The 21,503-nt window shown below is 45.5% G+C and overlaps 1 protein-coding gene across 2 annotated transcripts in view; it reads right to left on the bottom strand.

The window, feature by feature from the left end:
* The window catches only part of CABLES1 (Cdk5 and Abl enzyme substrate 1), a 159,264-nt gene that overhangs the window by 97,217 nt on the left and 40,544 nt on the right, over positions 1-21,503 (bottom strand). The window contains exon 1 of one of the 2 annotated variants that reach the window (XM_088469613.1): positions 12,889-13,618. The exons of the other annotated variant lie outside the window; for it this stretch is intronic. Within the exon in view, the coding sequence (XP_088325739.1) occupies positions 12,889-13,502 (614 nt within the window). The 5' untranslated portion in view covers positions 13,503-13,618. Of the gene's footprint in view, positions 1-12,888; positions 13,619-21,503 lie in introns of those variants that run through there. 2 annotated transcript variants of the gene reach the window in all.

Raw genomic sequence — 21,503 nt, forward strand, 5'->3', positions numbered from 1 at the left:
TTACTCACCATCATCACCAGTGGGTCTCTTGGAAAAGATCAGTTTTTCCAGGCAGCTGCATTTGCAGGAGAAACAGAAGCAGGAGCAGTCGTGTCATGCGTCACTTGAGCTGACAAATTGCTCGCAAGGAGCTCCTTGCATCTCTTAAGGTCTGTGTCAGTTGCAAAGAAAGACATTACATAGGACTAGACTCAAGCATGGTTCCCAAAATGTAGCGATCCAATTGCAAGATTTTGCAAAACCCTTGTGTCCCAGCAAAGCAACACCCAGTTGTAATGCTAGTACAATGTTACTTGCTTTCTAAGAAATTACAAATCCTGAGTAAAGTCTTAGCGGGGTAAACCATTTTGCCATTTCTGAGTTTTTCCAACAGATTGACACTAGTATGGCTCTTAGTGAAGCCAGTGATAGAGAGAGTAGCCTGCCTGTGAATGAGCTGGTGTTGTATGTTAGATACTGCTGCTAAAGGCGATACATCCACGCAATGGGCTGTCACAGTCATGTAATCTTTAGTTTGACCAGTGCCGCTTGTCCTCATATCTGTAGTTAAGTGGATAGTCAGTACAATGGCATTTTGTAGGCAAAGAACTTTTTGTTTAATGTCCCGGTACATGTGAGGAATTGCTATTCTGGTAAAATAGAATTGAGACAGAATTTGGCAGTGTGGACACATGACCTCAAGTAGTCGGCTAAAGCCAGATGCATTAATTGTGGATATTGGACACAGATCTAATGATAACATAGCTGTCATGGCTATAGTGATCCTCTGGGCAACAGGATGGCGGCTGTTATACTTGGTTCCCCTTGCAAATGACTGTTTCAATGATAATTGTTGTGTGAAACAACTAGTTATGTTCTTGGTCCCCTTCTGTGATGCAGATTCTCCTCAGCAGCAGCAGCCCAAGCATGCAAGGATTCTTCTTGGGCATCATGGATAAGAGAGGATCACTTGCAAATTAGATGCAGGGATGCCTGTGATCCCTAATGAGGAATTTGATGATGAAGGTGTTGGCTGTGCAGATTCTATGTGCTGGGATCTATCCATGCTGCTGGTAGCTGATGCTGGACTATTTTATATGTGTTTCCAGATTTTGATAAATAATTTGAGTGAAGTCGCTGCAAATGACGTAAAAAGCAGGGAGACACCTTACAATAGCAGCGGCAGGGGAAGGACACGGGGGGGGGGGGGGCGCAATGCCAGGTCACTTTAAAACAGCAGCGGCAAGAGAAGGAACAGGGGGGTGGGGGAGAAGGCGCAGCTGCAGCAGGGTATTCTGGATGGAGGCGACCCAGGATATGCATATCGCTGCTCTTTTCCCTTAATAGCACTACTAACGCCATCCTGAGATGGTGAATGCGGTGCTAGCATTTCCGTTCCATTGCGAATCACACTCACCAATACAATAGTATGGTGATGTAATACATACAGGAGCAGATGCACCGCTGGAGAAGTAATACACTTCTCCAATGGTACACTACTCCATGAATCACACGGAGCAGAGAAGTGTCCCGTTTTCAGCTAAACAGGACACTTCACTGCTTCATGAATAGACCCCAAAATCTCCCACCAGACAGCAGGTCTCACATCCGTTACGTTCCGAGAACCATTTTGGGAAGCTAAGGTTAATACAGCTAGAGAATGAATTTGCTTAACAATGACGGAGTCAATGGCCATTTAAAGATCACTCAAACACATGGGGCAGTAACCACAGGCAGCCATAAAAGGGTTTCCTTTACATAAATATGTGGCACTCAATGGTTTTCATCCATAACTTTTGTTAAACACTATCAGAGGTATATTTAGAAACAAAGAAGGCGGGATGTATTAAGCATCACGACCATACATACCGCCAATTATCTAGTACATAAAAGTGAAAATACCGCTGGTATATACCTAGAAAATAGCAAAGGACAGCTCTCCCGGTTAGAGCTGTCCTTTGCGATAGAGGGACTTCTGGGTTTATGACCCAGAAGCCCCTCTGGGGTCATTCTGCACATGAAAATAACACGAACCCCACGGGGAGAGCTCAGAGGGATTTGATTGGATCCCTCTCAGGGGGCTTCGCGAAAAGAAGTCCATAGGCTTCTATTGTTTAATAGCCATCTAAAGATATCGTTACCCACCAGGTCCAAACTCCGGAATGTATCACATTTTTGGAGATTTTACCACATTTTTTACCTTATTACATCCCGCCCGGGTGTTTTATAGGGAAACTAGCATGTAAGAGCTATTTTCTTAACAGGCGGCAAACCTCCTTTGCCAGAATGATGACCTTTTTTCTCAAATAAAAGATGGCCTCCTGGCAACAAGCTGCCCACCTCAAATTTCCTGCCACTGACTCCTTATCACAATCCCACATGAAACTGATGTTCTTAAAACAGAGAATTTCTGCAGAGATATGTTAATAAATTTCTCTATCATCATTTATGGCTGGACTACACTGATTTTTTGTCCCAAAAATACTCAAGGGCAGCCATTACAATGGGTTAACTCAGCTATACAAGTACAGACAAGCAGTTAAGCAATGGAGCTAGACCTCTTAGTCAGTTTCCTCAAATTACTTCCCAGAAAGTCTATAAAAAAAAAAATATATATATATATATATATATAAAAAGCAATGATACATGGGTGGGAAACCTGAACTGCCCTGTAGTATTTAGAAGAAAACTTCTAGTGAGAAGAATTTGCTTTTCTTATTTCATTACTCCAATGGTTCCCAAATTGGGTCCCCAAGGCTTGAGCACAGGAGGCTTAATTAGTACTACAGTCAATTGTATTCAACCATATGTACTCCAGCATGGATATTCTTAAAACCTTTACTGTTAAGGTGCCTTGAGGACAGAGCTTGGGAAACACTGCCTTACTCTATGGCTCTTACAATGGCATGTACCCAGGCAATATAATAAGGTGGGCAAACCCCACCCCCCCCAAAAAAACAGTGCTGCAATATTTAAGTGGCTGTGTAGAGAACGTCTCACACAAACTGTAAAGCCGGCCACACACTAGACCAACTTACATCCAACCATCCAACTAGTTGATTGGTTGGAATGAAAATCTGGTAAGGTATGAAAGTAAATGACAATCAGCAATTTGCTCCCAAACGCCGGAAAATGGACTAAAAACTGTTGTTTGAACAAATTGTTTTAATCAAACATTTAATAAACTTGTTGGCGACCATTTTTATCTGTTTTCTGGCATTTAGGAGCAAATTGCTGATCATTATTTACTCCCATATGTTACCAGATTTTCATTCCAACCAATCAACAAGTTGGCTGGTTGGATGTAAGTTGGTCTAGTGTGTGGCCAGCTTTAAGCTTAAAGTATTGCTAATTATATGATTAGATGGTTGGTGACATTCTGCCATAAGAAGTTGAATGTTAATTATCCTACCCTCAGGAAAAGGCTCGTATGCTGGGTACACACCGGTCATTATATCGTTCGATCGTTGAACAATATATCGCGATTGCATCGACTGATATGTACACCTACATCATTCACAGACATGTCAGGGCAGCCCTGCAGCACAGCCGAGGCGGATATATCTGAAAGATAATTCGTGCATCTGCATGTACGTACGGCAACCTGCCAATAGCCCGTCCACCAGCTGCAGGGACCTCCGACACTGACATATCTGCTGGGCGAGCAATTCTAAATGCCCACCCAGTTGTGATGTCAGTCCAGGCATATCGAGCGGCCGATTGGCAAGTGTGAATAGCTTACAAATTGGCCGCTCTAAAAGCGGATCAGCCTGCTGACCGATCAGTCGTCTCAGTGTGTACCCAGCATTAGGGTTAATTGACCAAACACTTTCTTTAGCTTGAATGCACACCACTGTATAGATAGTATGAAAATATCCCAATGATGGTATTCAAATTAAATCAATTTGCTGTGTAAATCCAAATAGAGACTTTGATTCTGTGTGACAAATGATGAGGAAGAACTGAATAGACCAGTCACTGTTAATTTAAATGAATTTAATTGTGGAAGACATTGGGAGTCGAAAGCAAAGGTTTTGCGGGAAGCCGCATTTACTATCTTATGCAAATGTGAAATTCTATAGGACTAATGCAAGAATCCTTATGGCTTCAAGCGGTAATCTGCACCACTCAATGTTTTTCCCATCTACAGCTGCAACAGACATCATTAACATCGCCAAGTGCACCAACCCCATGCTAGTTGTCACAGATCCATCAGATACAGGCTTCCCTTACCTGTATGCATGACTTGGAACAACACAGAGATCTAGTTACAGCCCGTGACACTCGCACAAGACAAATCTTGTGTGCTCTCACATGGCCTCCACCCAGTAACGCCCATTTCACGCAGAGAGAGATCCGTTCGTCTTGCCCGGAGATACACAAAAATCCGTAATTTCATTTCCGCACATATGTAGGGTGCTAAAACTTGCTATTTGCATCCCCTCTAAGGAGCTGGGTCAGACTCAGAATCAGTTACATTGGTTCCTGAAGAGATAAACGCAAACTAGACTTAACTGGTTTAGCCTCTGCTAACGTGTGTTTTGAAGTTGGATTAAAAGGGTCGCTGTGGCTCCGAAATATAGATATACCATCTTGACAGTTGTGGTGGACATCTGTATGATGTGACAACTCTAACACCTTCAAATAAGGGGATGGGCTTTTTAAAGACATTTTTCATTGGAGCAAATTTTCAGCTTTAAAGACTCTTGCATCTGCCTGTATCCTGTGGCCGCACAATACTGTACAGGGGCATATTAAGAGAGGGAGAGAGGAGGGGGCCACGGACGGGGAATGCACATGGGCCGCCTCCTCTCTTCCTAGCGGCTGGCAGCAGACTGATGGCTGACCACAGCAGCAGTAGACTCTGGGCACTAGTCTGTGCCCAGCGTCTACTGTGCATAACGCAACCATTTTCCCGATGATTTCCTCACTGAGCATGCGCAAAATTTCCTGGGAAAATAGCTGCGGTGGACCATTTTTCATCGTTTTGTGCAGGGCTGAAATACCAGACGCGGGACCTTGGAGAGGTATTAGAAAATATGGGTGCAGGGTGTGCGGTGTGGGGGCCCCTGACCCTGCACTCATTATAAATACGCCCCTGACACTGTAGCACAAAATGTTATTCCATTCTCTGGCTGTCCTGCGGTTCAGCTCAGTTTCCAAGCACAGAACTATACCATAGAAATTGGCCAGTGAGGAATTAGCTGCACCATCCAGGACGTGTTGCAGTAGTGTAACTACATATACCCAGAAGTAAGCAGTTTCAGTTGCCAGTATAGAGAAACGCAAATCTGTACCATACAGCAGAGTAGAGTCATCTGGTCATATCCTCCAAAACTGGCTAACAGTTCCCTAAAACAGCATAGATAGCTGGGGACACCATCCGATTCATATCAACCCATTTTTTTCTCCCAATGACCCAAATGTCTTATTGCTTCAGTAAATGTTTTTTAAAAGGAAAGTTATCTTCATTAGCATCACTCCAGGATGCGATACATCTCCCCGTCTTCGGGTACATACCGCAGTTTGTTACTGCGGTATGTAACAAGAACATCACAAAGAACAGCTCTATGGATAAGAGCGGCCCTTTGCGATGGCTCCAGTCAGAGGGACTTCCGGGTTTAACACCCAGAGGTCCCTCTGGCGTTCTTCTGCGCATGTCCAGAAGGCCGCGGGGGATAATGGGAGGGATCCGGTCGGATCCCTTCCAAGGGAGAGCGTCCCGATAAGAAGCCCATAGGCTTCTAATGGGTAACGCCACCTAAAGGTGGCATTATCCATAAGGATGAAGCACCGGAATGTGATGGTACATTTGAAGAATGCTGTAAAACCCCTGAAAACTGCATTATCGTGGGTTTTACTGCATTTTCGTCTTTAATATATATGCATATGTATAATGTGAAAGCGCCAATTATGTAGTCACACCTACAATATTCTACTTGTAGATTAGATCTCATAAATGTCGACTGAGTTATCCATCTGTGCAGTTCATAATCAATTCTCAAAGATCACAGATGTGCCACAATTGGACTTGGCCAGAACATGCCATATAGAAACATGGCCTGGCGAGCTCTCTGGTGTGATAGACAGTTCCAAGAAGTTTTAGGGGTATATTTACTAAAGTGAGAGTTTTTAGCAATGGAGCTAGAGATAAAATTTGTTGCTATGGGCAAAATCTCCATTTCTAAATCTCTCACTTTAGTAAATATACCCCTTAATCTCCTCTGCAAATAGTGCATTTTTAGCTGTAATTTATTAAAAGCAGAAATCTACCCCACTTATGTAAACTGGATCAGCTGAAGCATCTCAATTATACTACTATCATTATTTTCTGCTTCTACTACATTAGAAATAATGCGCTGTACATTTCAGGCAATTTCATTGAAAGACCGTTCACAAGCAACAACAAGCCCAACAGGACATTATAAGACATATGTATGGACTACTGAAAAGAACATAAAGCCACTAACCTCAATTCAGCTATAAGGCTATTTCAATAAATAAACTTTATTAAACATAACGGGGAGTGTGCAATTAGCCAAAAAGTTTTGATTACTTCACACACAGCATGTAAAGACGGCGCAAAATTTTTCTTGCTCTAATAACCCACGAGAGGGTCGATAGAACTTTGCAGCGAATTGAATCGTTCCTATAGTCTTTTGAAAAGAATATACACCTTTCAAGAGCTATTGCATGTATGGGACACCGCAATTCGCCACAACAACTTCACACAAGCAGTTAAGTACAGTTGCTGAAAGGGGATATAGAGTAATCTGCTGTCAGAGGACCTGTCCAGCTCACAATCCTTGGGGGGAATTCAACTGTTTTCGCTGGTGGCTGAGTAATGGGTGCCTGACTGAGCGATTCAATTATTGCTCAGTTCAGGTGCGAATGCCACGGGTGCATAGAGTTTTGCTCGCACCATTCTGAGGTGGTAAGCAGAAGTCAGCAAAAAGTCCTGGTTTTGGGAGCCCAAACTGCTGTTTAGGTATGCTAACCAAGACTTTAGACGGGGTAAGCCTCTTTACGTGGCGAAACCCGGTCTATTTAGGCACGACATGCACCAAGAAGAGCAAGAATAGGTGCGCTGGTGTCCGGCCAAATATACCCTGAATTCAAAGCGGCAGCTTCCACAGTGGGCTCTGCTTCCCACAAAGGCAATACAATAGAAAAGAAACAGGAAGCGAAATGCCGTGAAGAATTCAATACATTTATAATATACAAAAATTATTCACCACATTAACTCCTAGGTAGTCATAAAACATTAGATTTAATTATGCACATTATTGTATGCTAAAAAGCACTATTTCATCTAATAGCACAAAACTTGTATAATAATATTGCTAGCAGTAAATAGCATAATAATAAAAAAATATATTTATTAAAATCTGGACATCTGCACATTTTTATCCTATATAGTAAATAAGTTCAAAAGAATGTTATGTCCAACAAAAGTTACAATCATTAGATACCGTGGTATTAAATCGAGAACAATGTTGCAATCAACCACACTTTTCTGATGTAAACAGTCCGCAAATATAGTGGCAGTATGGGTGTGGGAAATTATCACTAAATTTATTTCCAAAGTTCCAACTTTATATTCCCAGGATAATGATGTAAATCAGAAAAAAAACTCTCTCTTATCACAATGGCAGTGTGCAGTGAGCAATATTTGCAATAATAGCAGTGGAGTACAGACAACCTAATAGTTCCTTTTCAGGAATGCCATATATATGGATGGAGTTAAACAACAGACCGAAGGAGCAATGTATATCTTTCCGGATGCTGCATGGTCTTTGCACCGGTGGTTAATATAATCCATAGGTATGACGTATAATAATAGGTTGTAGTACACTGCTAGTGCCGGTGAAAGCCCGCAGATGAAATAACAGGGCAGAAGGCCACGGCAGGTAGATTTGCTGTTATAGGCAATTTCTGTGCAGCATGGGGACAATCCTTGACGCGTTTCTCCGGGTAAAAACACACTCCCGGTTTCATCAGAAGACATATACTGGAGATCAGACAAGAGAAAACAATTATACCCCCCCCAATGAGTTCACCACAAACTTCTCCTTACAGATGTGTCCTTGCTCATCTAGCCTCAATACGTCACGCACTGAGTGAGGCGCCAGGTCCCATGCAAGTCTGCTAGCAATGGGCATCTGTTTTTGCTGAAAATGTGTCTAAGCCACAGTGCAACTAGGAGGCACCAGTTGACCGTGCTGATTAATGATATGTGACACTCATATCTGTGTGCAAATGAGTTTCTCAATCAGCATACGAAGTGCTATGATGGTGCGGCCGCAGCTTTTTCCACGCCGAGGTCCTTTTATAGTCTCCATAGCAGAGATATACAAGGGTCAGGCTTGCTCACAACCTTCAGTCTCTTCATGTAATCCCAGACAGACTCTATGTTGAGATCAGGGCTCTGTAGGACATATCACTTCCAGGACTCCTTGTTCTTCTTTACATTGAAGATAGTTCCTAATGGCATTAGGTCGTTGTCCTGCTGCAGAATAAATTTGGAGCCAATCAGACGCCTCCCTGATGGTACTGCATGATGGATAAGTACCTGCCTGTATTTCTCAGCATTGAGGACACCATTAATCCTAACCAAATTCACAACTCCATTTGCTGAAATGCAGTCCAAAACTTGCAAGGAACCTCCACTATGATTCACTGTTGCATGCAGACACTCATTATTGTACCGCTCTCCAGCCTTTGGAGAACAAACTGCCTTCTGTTACAGCCAAATATTTAACATTTTTACACATCAGTCCAGAGCACCTGCTGCCATTTTTCTGCACCCCAGTTCCTATGTTTTCGTGCATAGTTGAGTTGCTTGGCCTTGTTTCCACGTCAAAGTTATGGCTTTTTGGCTGCAATTCTTCCATGAAGACCACTTCTGGCCAGACTTCTCCAAACAGTAGATGGGTGTAACTGGGTCCCAATGGTTTCCTCCAGTTCTGAGTTGAAGAGTTCAGGACATACTCCAATTTCAAAAAGATTTCAAAAAGAAGTAAGCATGATGTGTCTTTTATCTGATGCATTAAGTTTCTTTGGCCGACCACTGCGTCTACAGCCCTCAACGTCGCCCGATTCTTTGTGCTCTTCAAAAGAGCTTGAACAGCACATCTTGAAACCCCAGTCTGAAATTTTTGCAGCAACACCGATCCTCCCGCTCCGCCGCTGGTGACAGGGGCACCCCAGCAGTGATGGACTACCGAATCTGCTGATCTTCCTCCTGGCTCCCACTCACCGCTGCTGCCAATCCCGGGATGAGAAGGGCAGCGATAGAACCTCCTCCCAGTTCCTGCTGCTCATGCCAATCATGGGCTGGCAGGGCAAGCAGCCCAGCAGTGATTGGCATGAGGATGGTGACAAAAGTAGGAGGACACAGCCTACTTATCATACACTAAAGCGATTAGTTAGGAAAAATGAAACAAGCTTGATTTTCCCAACTAGTTTCTGCCCGTCTTTAAGTGTGAGGGAGCAAACAAATGATTATCGTTTGCTTCCACACATTGCCCAACTATCGTTGGCTTGTTGGAACGATATCGTCCTGATGTACGGCCTGCTTAACATTGCTTATGTTACTGCGTACCCCTACAGTGAGCAGTGTTTACAATAGCAATACACTGCTATTACGAGCTTTCCCATGCCATACCACCAACACATAACTAAACTGCCTCAAAGAATAGCAACAGCACACTAGAGTAAGAGTACCCCAGGTTGCCATGAAAAAATGTTCTGGGTGGGAACCCTCTACATTAAAAAATGGGTTAGAAGACGGTTGGGCCGTAGAACTCATTGTAGTGTTCACTCTAGGTCCGGCATCAGACCTAGAGAAAGGGCACTCCGATGCCTAAAGAGGGGGTGGCTACAAGAAAAAGGGCGTGTCTTTAAGATGCGCCCCTTTCCATCACTCTTGGGGGCGTGCCCGACACTTACGGACATGCCGGGCTGCCCCCAAACTCTTCCTTCTTTGTGAATAGATGCCGGGTGCAGTTTTCCCAACCCGCGGAACACTGCGGTCCGTGGGCACCCGCAGGATGTTTTAGTGGGGTGCCGCCAAAAGGGGCAGGACGCATTCTGCCCTTTTTGCATTTTTGCAGGGTGGCCTAGCGGGAACGATATCATTGTGCAACATTTAATGATTAGTAATAATTATCAGGTTCTGAAAACTGGCACCTGGGTCCAGAGCAGCTGCCCCTTTTTATGTCTACATGTGTCATCTAAACAAATTTGCCCTGTCACTAATAAGGGTAGTCTGGTTAAATAGTGCACAAATATTGTGATAAGAAGAAATTGCTGTACAAATATATATATATATATATATATATATATATATATATATATATATATATATGTATATATTATATAAATTGCACTGGCCGGCACTCAATATCAATAGTAAGTTCAATCAGCCTAGGTGTCTTCAGCATGAATAGGTAATGCAGTAGTACTCTGAGGACTTGTAGTTCCACAAAATAATGAGAGCTACCTACTGAATACTCAAAGTTTCAGCTTTTTTTAATAAGTCCTAAGAGTCCTGCAGTTGATCGACTACTATGGGCCGTATTCAATTAGCCGCAATAAGCAGTTTTCGTTGAGAAAGTTTCGCCAGTGATGTCATTTCGCCAGGCGAAATCTTATCCCTGTATTAAATTCCAAAGACTTTTCACAAGTGCGAAAAGTCTGCGCATAGTAACCAGCTGAAAAGATATGCCTATGAAAGCAGGCGAGAAAAAAGTGCAGAATTCGGGTTTTGGGGTGCAAAGAGGCGGGAACCCCCTGCAGCTTTGGAACAGTAACCCAAAGGTAAATTGCATCAAATTAAAAAAAAAAAAGACTTTAGATCACCCCAAAAGTACTTTTGTTTTTGGGGCGATAAAGTCCAAAGTTGGGGGACAAACTTAAAAACTAGCGAAATAGACTCCATGGGGTCCCCCGAGTATGCCCCAGGTGTTTTTTTTTATTGCAGGTGCTTGCGGTAGGTGGATTTTTCACTAGTTTTTAAAACTTCACTTTAGCAGCTTTAAAATATGCTTGCACTCATTTTCAGGTACCCAAAATTTGCTGGAACTACTTATTTTCTCAAAAAAAAACTGCAAAATGCTATTCTTCACCACTTATGCAAAGACGCAAAATAGCACCTATTGAGACCATTTAAGTTCCCCAAATACCTTCAGCAGGGCTATTCGGGGGTATCCATAGTAATCCCCCATGTCAGTGAATCTTTTGGGGGGTGTCAGTCAGGCTTATTTCCCCAAATCTGACAGTACTTTTCGCTTGTTTGCATTTCGCTGGGTCTCGTTTTCAAATTGAATACGGGGATAAGCGATGACGAGTGCGATACTTTTCCGCATTGAAATCCAGCGAAGACGGCAAAAGCCTTTGGCAGTGGGACTTTTCGCACCTAATTGAATATGCCCCTAAATATCATGAGAAATTATAATGTATATATATATATATATATATATATATATACACACACACACACACACACACACACACACACACACACATCAGAGATGGCACGTCTGGAGATCAACATGTAAAGTAGGGACGGACATCGCATACCCCACTGTCATTCACTGTAGAGTAGGGTTGCCTTCTCTAAAATGCCATGTCCCATATTGATTCAATGTGGAACGCAGTTTGTTCTGCATTAGGCCTGCGCCTGCGGAGTTGAGAAGTGTATTTTCATTAGTGTGGTGACTGGGGGCGAGATGTACTAAAGGGAAAATGCGGCCGCATTCCTATATGTATCAAAACACAGGAAAGAGTTACTTTTCGGAACTTGGACCCAGTGGGCTACGCCATCTATAGATGTACTTTGTAAGGAGCTGCGGAACCCTTGTGGCGCCATATAAATAAAGGGTAATAATAATACATCCCTGCTGTCTGCCAGGCACTCGGCGCTGCCCTGTTTTCCCAGTGTCCTTTGCAGTAGGTCTGACCTGACCTGCTGTTCTCAGACACCGGCGTGTGCGCAGTAAGAATACAGGTATATCGGGCTCCCGATATGTCTGTCTTCTCAATGCGTACAGGAATCGCGGAGGGGCCGGATAGCGCCCGAAGACGCCGCGGACAGGTAAGTGTACATGAATTGCTACTAAACTTCACTATATATTGATGTGATATCTTTTAGTAGCCACTTCATGCTGCACGTGAATAGACCCCTATATAACATGGACAAGTTTGTTTCATAATTTAGTGGACATGCATGTAATTTCTCATTGCGCATCTGTTCACGGCTGCAAATCTGATTTGTGAATGTGTACAAGTACAGGGCAAGTATGTGTATGTGATGGGTTGGGCGGAGGGTGCGGGGGGGGGGGAGCAGGGGCAGTATTGTTTAGCTTTGTCTAGCAGGGGCGTAACTTGCAGGGGCGTTTCTAGAGAGGAGGGGGCCCCTCCTCTCTCTCCGGCAGCTGGCAGCGCACTGAGCTGTGCGAGGCCAGCGCCTGAGTTATAGACTCTGGGTACTAGAGTGCGCCCACAGTCTATAGCGTATGCGCAGGTAACCGGGAAAATAGCCGCAGCTGCCATTTTCCAGTCGTTTTTACAGTGCCGGACCCCACGCCAAAGTAGGACTCCGGAGATGTAAGTAATACTATGGGTGCAGGGTGTGCAGTGCAGACCCAGGGGCCTGTGTGCCCCGCACACCCATTATAGATACGCCCCTGGTAACTTGGTATTTAAAGGCAAAAGTTTATAAGGACCCCTATGTACCAGCCAATGGTGAAAAAATGCATATAACACATAACTTTGACAAGGAAGATGGGCTCCCCAAAGCTCTGGGCCCCATGTCATTTGCTTTTCCCTGTGTAGAGATGTGACATGCTCTTACTAATACAGCCTTGCTTTCCCCCTGAGATGACATTAGACTAGCAGCCTCCTTACCGTGTCCTCGGATTGTCCATGGCGCTGGAGAACAGCACTTGCAGGGGTTCAGAGCAAGAGAAGCTCTGAGCTGCAGCCGATGTCCTGCTGAAAGCAGATGGGGAGATGCCATAGGTAAAGGAGTTCAGGCGTCCCCTGCTCCCTACGCTGACAGATGTGATGGGAGCACCACTGAAGGCATCCTCCGCTTCTGCCAGCTCCTGTCCTAACACATGCATCTCCTCGTCCCCCTGCAGGATCCCGGTATGACATGCCGCTAGGAGAGGTGGTGGCGGCGAGGCCCGACTTGCTGTGTTGCTGCTGTGATGGAGCTGCAGTGGGTGCATGGGAGAGACAGCAGGTGTCGGTGAGCACTGTGCTGGCTGTGTATGTGCATGCTGCAGACCGGCTGCTGCTGCTACACCTGCATGGCTCTCCTCCTCTGCTCCCGCACACTCCTGCAGGGGTCGCCCGTCCAGAGAGATGTTGGTGAGGAATGAGAGAGCAGCCTGTCTCCTGCGGGGGTCCATGAGCTGCTGCCTCCTTACGTGTTCCAGGCTGTGGCCACCTGGAGACTGCATGGGACCTGCAATCATTATCCCATTGCTGCTCTTGGTGCTAGTGGCAGCCGCCATAGCGTACGTTCCTGTGAATGAATGTGCTGAGTATAGGACGGGCTGACAGGAGTTGTGCACGAGTATACCCAGCAGCACTATCAGCAGCAGCAGCAGCGAGGCACTACTTGTTATTGGTGGGAGTGGGGCGGGATCACTGGTGACATGATCCGTCCTCCCCTGTACTTTGTGTGTTAGCAGAGAGCAGCAATGGGCTGGAACTTCCTTCAAGTGCTGCTAGTTCTCTTTCCATTCCTTACACAAGTCCAACTCCTGCAAACCTGGTGCTCTGTTCTATAAAGTACATTTTACACCAGACACAAACATTGTGTACTCTAGTGTACAGTTCATAGACTGTAAGCTCTCATAAGCAGGGCCCTCAGGCTCTTCCCTCATGTGCTTTTCCTTCTCTCACATTTACCATCATCATCATTATCCCCTCACTGTGCCAACAATAGCACCTGACCAAACCTTTGAGTTTTCCCCCCCAGCTGCTTATTTGGGTATTATGACTGCAGCTGCAGCAATGTTTATAAACTTGCCCATGTTCTGTTATGGTTTGTACTGTAATGCTGCCAATCCACTAGGCGATTAAATTAAGCGATTGAACGATAACGATGTCGTAATCGTTCATTAATCGTTTGAAGATCGTTCACTAAAATGTCTAAAACGACCAGCGTTGCGTGTGCCCGCTGGTCGTTTAGACATCTATCCTCGTGCAAACAAGCTGGTCAACCTAGCATATTTGCAGATGATTGATGAGCCTGTACTGAACGACTGCTCGTTCAGTGTAGGCACATCACAGACTGACTAACGACTGAACTCTTACAATGTTGTAATCGTGCAATCGTTTCAGCTCGTCTAGTGGATGGGCAGCTTAAGTCACTTTATGTCTGTTCATACGGTTTATGTTTACGTACTTTGCAAGGTGCTGCGGACCCCTTTTGGCGCCATATAAATAAAGTACAGTACATAGGGCCCAAGTTAACAATGAGATATAACCCAATAACTAACTAAATGGGTTATGTCCTTTCAGTATTTAACAAACAGCAGTAAACTAAGATTACCGGAGTTTGTCTATAGGGGAGGCAATTGGGAAGCCGACTGCCTAAATACCGGCAGCCGGCTTCCCGACTGTCTTATCCCGGCAAGGGTGAAATGCCGGGCGTCTAGATGTAGACGCCCGCATTTCCCCGACGCCGGGAGACCGGCGCCCGGCATCACGATCGTAGTGATGCCGGGCGCCGCGAGCGGACAGCCGCAGGGGGGGAGGGTTAGGTTTAGGGCTCCCGGGGGGGACTTAGGGTTAGGCACCCCCCCTGGGAGGGTTAGGGTTAGGCACCCCCGGGGGGGACTTAGGGTTAGGCAGCGGGGAAGGGGGGTGGTTAGGGTTAGGCACTTAGAGGGGGGATTAGGGTTAGGCACTTGGGGGGGAAGTTAGGGTTAGGCACCCCTAAGGAGGGTTAGGGGGGTTAGGTTAGTGGATACTTACCTATCCACGATCGGGATTTCCAGCGCTGTCGGGCTTCCGCTGCGTCGCACTCTGCTTCTGTCGGGCTGCCGCTGACGGGAATCGAACCGCCGGCCATACGGCCGACGGTATTTCATACCAATTCCGCCTATAGATGGCAAGAGCAATACTGTCTCCATTGCCGGCAATAGGAACCCAGCAACAGCCTTTCTGGTTTCAGCAAAACCTTCCAGGTTTTGCTGTGTCCCTGCCAGGTGAAAGTATCATGTGCATGTGCAGACTGACCATCGCCAATGCACGACACAGCAGCCTGTCGCTGGCAGTGGAAAGGCTGCAAGCAGCAGAGTGGAGGATGCAGTCGAGTAGGGGGGCGTCTCTAGACCTCGATGGAGGGGTAACTTGTATTAAAGACCAATGGCATATTTGTAAGCAGAGCCATAACTAGACTTTTTGGTGCCCTGTTCCATAAAGAGCATTGGCACCCCCGCCCCCCACCATTTTTCAAATAGGGATATAAGACACCCACCCGAAAAAGGTCCACGGCCTCATGGGTAAGGGCCAGGGAAGAGATAGTGGAGGCCAGGAGATGCTGGGGATAACAGAAGAGGAAGTTACAAGTGAGAATTATAATAAATAGAAAATTGACAGGCCCAAACAGCGCCCCCTGCCCTGCGGTGCCCTGTGCCATGGCACTGGTCGCTTTACCTTAGTTACAGCCCTGTTTGTTAGTATCACTCTGATACTAAATGAAGTATGTTACTGGTATTAAGGTTTGTTTGTTAAATGGGGCTCATAGTGTAAGACTAGGCACATACACTGTGTGCTCTAGTGTATAGTACATTACATACCAGGCCCATAAATAGTGTACTGTAGTGTACAATACATGGTAACAGACCGGGCACTTACATTGTGTACTGTAGTGTAATAGACCAGGTTCATGCATTGTATACAGTAGTATACAGTACATAGTAATAAACCAGGCACATACATTGGGCCATATTCAATTAGAGGCGAAAAGCCTTTATCGCCTGTTTTTTTGCGAAAATTTTGCCTCAAAACTTTTCGCCTAATTCAATTCCAGGACGATTTCGCCTAAGCGGAAACTCGATGCATTGAATTCGCCAAAAAAGATTCTCCAATCAATAGCAGGTGAAAAGAACTGCAAAATCTTTATTTCGAGGTACAAACGTGGGGAAACAACTCAGAACCCTTGGGACAGCCCCCCAAAAGACAAATCTGCAAAAAAAAAAAACCTAAGAACACCCCAAAAAAGACATGCCATTTTTGGGGTGAAAATGTAAAAAGTGGGGGGCCAAGCATAAAAACTAGCGAAATAGGCTTCTTGGGGGGCTGCAAGGATGGGTCAGGGGTTTTTGGGATTGCAGGTGAATGCACCAGGTACATTGTGTACTGTAGTGTAATAGACCAGGTACATTGTGTACTGTAGGGTAATAGACCAGGTACATTGTGTACTGTAGTGTAATAGACCAGGTACATTGTGTACTGTAGTGTAATAGACCAGGTACATTGTGTACTGTAGTGTAATAGACCAGGCACATTGTGTACTGTAGTGTAATAGACCAGGTACATTGTGTACTGTAGTGTAATAGACCAGGTACATTATGTACTGTAGTGTAATAGACCAGGTACATTGTGTACTGTAGTGTAATAGATCAGGTACATTGTGTACTGTAGTGTAATAGACCAGGTACATTGTGTACTGTAGTGTAATAGACCAGGTACATTGTGTACTGTAGGGTAATAGACCAGGTACATTGTGTACTGTAGTGTAATAGACCAGGTACATTGTGTACTGTAGTGTAATAGACCAGGTACATTGTGTACTGTAGTGTACAGTATACAGCAATAGATCAGGCACATGTTGGATGAGCAGCGCTCTGCACTGCCTCCATCTTTTAGTGAGAGCCAGTTATCTCTAGGACACGCTACGGCTCTGTCAGGAGATCTGACATCCGACATGCGCTACTGCACATGCATGGCTTCTTTCTCCTTGGCATCTATGTTAAGAGGATGTGCCCTGAGGGGTTTATTTACAAAAGGTTGATTTTAATCGAGTTTGAGCGTTTTAAAATCGATGAAAATCTATCCAAATCTATCAACATCAATGTTGTGTTTCTGGTACAAAATCACACATTTACTAATACTTTAAAATAAAAATTGAATGTTAATGAATATGTGATTTAGCCCAGAAAACACAACATCGATTTTTAAAACTATTAAAATCGACCTTTAGTAAATATACTACTGAGACGCTCGCCAGCGTTACAATTCTTCACAGGTGTCCCAAACACCCTGTACCACCACCGCTTCTACAGTGGAGCACAGAACTACACACCACTTGAGTGTATGCTACGAATCCACCTGGCGCACTACAATGCCCAGCATACCCTATTGGTCCAGGCAGTATCCAATACTCAGTTATATTGTACCTGCTTTATCCTTGTGTCTAAAGCCACCTAACCACCACTAGCACCTTTGCTGTGCACTTCACCAAACCAGCACGCACCATCAGTTGTGCTTTCTTGTGTACAGTACTGTGCATACTATTACACCAGGCACATAAATTGTATACTGTTGTGTACAGCACATAGTAATAGAAATAGGCACGTACATTGTGCACTGTTGCAAGTGAAATACTTATTTTTATAATGTAACCAGCTTATATTGGATGTGAGAGAAAATCAGCTATTTGGTAGTCATATGTGTACTGACATAGAGCTGCCACATCAGCTATTGAACCTGTCCTAGACTCATGTGGGAGATTTATGACTGCAGAGAGGAACAGTTTTGATGCAGCAAGCAGTAATCCCTATGCAGGTTACATAGCATTTCCCATGTACACTAATGTAGGCATCAGGATACCCACACCATGCATCTGTCTGTGAGGTCTGACTCTGGTTAATGGGATAGTCAGCTAGTTCTAATTTGGTGTCTCTCTGCCCACTACAGGTTACCTAAGAAATGTCTCTTGCTGTGATAATAATACATGTATAGATAATGTATAGATAATTTATCGCACAACCAGATATGTAATTAAATTGCAGCTTCTTTTTTTAAATTTGTCAATTCTTATTGTTTTTCCTTAGATTGAAATAGAGAAACAAGAACAGACGGACACTCTATGTGAAAGTGTTAAGACAAGCAGTAAAAGAGAATAAAACATCAATGATCAATGGTCAAAAATAGTGCTTAAAGCATGAAGAGCAGTGCGTGCAAAACAGGAAAATAAATTAATATACAGAATATCAGGCATCATGCAACATATACGGTAAACACAACTGTAGTATGAAGGCGACAAAACACAAATATGATAGGACATTACAGAAGGGTAACAGACGTTGTTGTATTTAAGGGGACAGTTCCATCCCATATAGCCAAATATTTTATGCATACCTCCCAACTGTCCCGCACTTAGCGGGACAGTCCCGTTTTTATGGGACTGTCCCGCTGTCCCACCCGCGGGCCACAGTGTCCCGCGGTGGGGGGGAAGTTAGGGAGAGCACACCCGCTGCTCTGCATAGCAGAGCAGTGGGTGTGCAGAAGATGAACAGATGCCGTGCGATGCGCACGGCAGCTGTTCATCAGTGTAGGGAAAGCCTGAGGGGCTGCCCAGCATCTCGGAGAGTGCTGGGCACGCCCCCTATAGTGACGTAAACGGGGGTTGCCGCGCGGCTCCGCCCCGTTTCCTAGATGCCACGGCCACTTTTCAGAAGCCACGGCCCCTTTCCGGGTGCGGGCGCCGTAGGCGCACGAAGGGTCCAGCATCCATGTTTCAAATGTTGGGAGGTATGTTTTATGTATCACCATATCATTAACTAACAACACCCATTCCCTGACAGTTAAGGCAGCAGGAATTATCCAGCTATGAACTATCAAACTTTTACCAACATAAATGCATTGGAGGCTGGGAATTTTCTGGAAGCAGCCTTAATGGGGGCGGGCCTGTTGAGGGGCGGGGTCTGTGGATGGGGGGCGGGATACTGCCTTCTTATAGTGCCTGATTCTGAGTTGGAGGCAGTCACGGCCTTCCTTGTGTCTTTTGCTGCAATTGCATCTGTGACTTTATGCTAATGATACTACAATGCTCTTCCCTGGTGTACATCTGTGCATCTGAATATGCAAGGACTGTGACGCCCACTTTCAGAGTCTACAGACGCTGCAATCATGCTTTGTGCATCTTTACACTCCCCCGTCGGTCGCAGCATTGAAACTTGCACTAACCCTATGCTAGGTGCAGATTATCCATCTGAGTATGGCCTCCAATGTGAGCAATTCAGGGTCTCTATATGCAACCACTTCCAGTAACACACCTACGTCACTCCAAATACATGCCCATACTATGCTACATATGATTAGCCAATCCCCTGTAACCAGGGCCGGATTAGTAATGGGGCTGATGGAGCTACAGCTCCAGGCCCACCATCAGAATAGGCCCACAGAAGCCAACTACTGAGTATGCTGCTGTAGACAGGATTTTTTCTTCCTTCTACAGCAGCCCGCGAGTGGCCGTCCAAGGCCCCGCCCCCCCATCCGCACGCCCCCGCCCCCCACCCCACCCACACAGCTCAAAAAGCCGAATGCGTGAAGGGCTTCACTAACCCTCCCAGCACCGCTAACGCACAGTGTCAGTGACTTGGCAGCGCCGCCGCCTCTGTGCCACGTGACGTCACTGCGTGCGACGTCACATAGGTGCCGCCCGCCACCGCACCACCTTGAAGCAGCCCACCCGGCCCCCGGCTTAGCCGACTATGTCCTCCAAGATAGCAGCTCCGCATGAAGGTGACCTGGCAGCAGCAGTCCTGAAGTGAAGTATGTATCAGACCTGCTTGCAAGGCTACCAAGCTGCTGCTGTATAGTAATATAAATTTAATACATAATGCAGAGCGGGCAGAGTTAGTTATGAAAGCTTAATAATTATATATATTTTATATTTATAATATGTACACATATTTGTAATTTTTTTATATATATATATATAGAGAGAGAGAGAGAGAGAGAGAGAGAGAGAGAGAGAGAGAGAGAGAGAGAGAGTTAGGGGTGAGCAGGTTCGGATTTCTGAAATCCGAACCCCCCCAAGCCCCCCCGATACGAGGCCGATCCGAGTCAGGCTCGACTTTTCCCGCCTGACTCGGATCTGAAATCGAGGCAAAACGTCATCATCCCGCCTTCCGGGACTCGCAGGTTTTGGATCCTATATAAGGTACCCGCGTCGGCGCCATTTTCTCACTCGGCTGTGGACAGTGAAGAGGGAGGGTGGGAGTTAGGGCTGGCTGGGCTGTGTAGAGTAGTGTAGTGTAGTGCAGTGTAGTGTTGTGCTGTGCTGTGCTGCTGTTGTTAATAGGGGCTGTGGCCACTCCTTTAAAGTCCATAGGGGCTGGCTGGACTGTGTTGTGCAGTCAGTTGTCCATAGGGGCTGTGTCCACTCCAAAGTCCTGTGCAGTGTCCCAGTCCTAAAGGGGTGCTGTAGTGTTGACCAAGGGGTGCTCTGTCCATCAGGGGTGCTCCCCCCAAGTGCAAAAAAAAAAATATTTTTTCTGTGTTTGTGAATTGTGTGCGCAGTAGCCGCATGTGCATCAACAAAGTAGTGCCTAGCGTGCGCCTGTGTCCCATAAATAAAGGGCCGGCTGGATTGACCGCTAAAGGGTGCTGTAACCCCCAAAGGGCGCTCCAAACAAAATAAAAATGTTTTTTCTGTGTTTGTGAATTGTGTGCACTGTGGCTGCACGTGCATCAACAAAGGAGCAGCGCCAAGCGTGCCCCTGTGTCCCATAAGTAAAAGGCCAGCTGGCTTGTCCGTTAAAGGGTGCTGTAACCGCCAAAGGGCACTCCAAACAAAATAAAAATATATATTTTTTTGTGTTTGTGAATTGTGTGCGCAGTAGCTGCACGTGCATCAACAAAGTAGTGCCAAGCGTGCGCCTGTGTCCCATAAATAAAGGGCTGGCTGGATTGACCGCTAAAGGGTGCTGTAACCCCCAAAGGGCACTCCAAACAAAATTAAATTTATTTTTCTGTGTTTGTGAATTGTGTGCACTGTGGCTGCACGTGCATCAACGAAGGAGCAGCGCCAAGCGTGCGCCTGTGTCCCATAAGTAAAAGGCCGGCTAGCTTGTCCGTTAAAGGGTGCTGTAACCCCCAAAGGGCACTCCAAACAAAATAAAAATATATTTTTTTTTGTGTTTGTGAATTGTGTGCGCAGTAGCCGCACGTGCATCAACAAAGTAGTGCCAAGCGTGCGCCTGTGTCCCATACTAAAGGGCCGGCTGGATTGACCGCTAAAGGGTGCTGTAACCCCCAAAGGGCACTCCAAACAAAATAAAAAATTTTTTTCTGTGTTTGTGAATTGTGTGCACTGTGGCTGCACGTGCATTAAACGAAGGAGCAGCGCCAAGCATGCGCCTGTGTCCCATAAGTAATAGGCCGGCTGGCTTGTCCGTTAAAGGGTGCTGTAACCCCCAAAGGGCACTCCAAACAAAATAAAAAAATATATTTTTTTGTGTTTGTGAATTGTGTGCGCAGTAGCCGCACGT

This window comes from Taudactylus pleione, unplaced genomic scaffold (assembly GCF_031769625.1).
Source record: "Taudactylus pleione unplaced genomic scaffold, aTauple2 ptg000093l, whole genome shotgun sequence".
In the NCBI taxonomy this organism is placed as follows: Eukaryota; Metazoa; Chordata; class Amphibia; order Anura; family Myobatrachidae; genus Taudactylus; species Taudactylus pleione.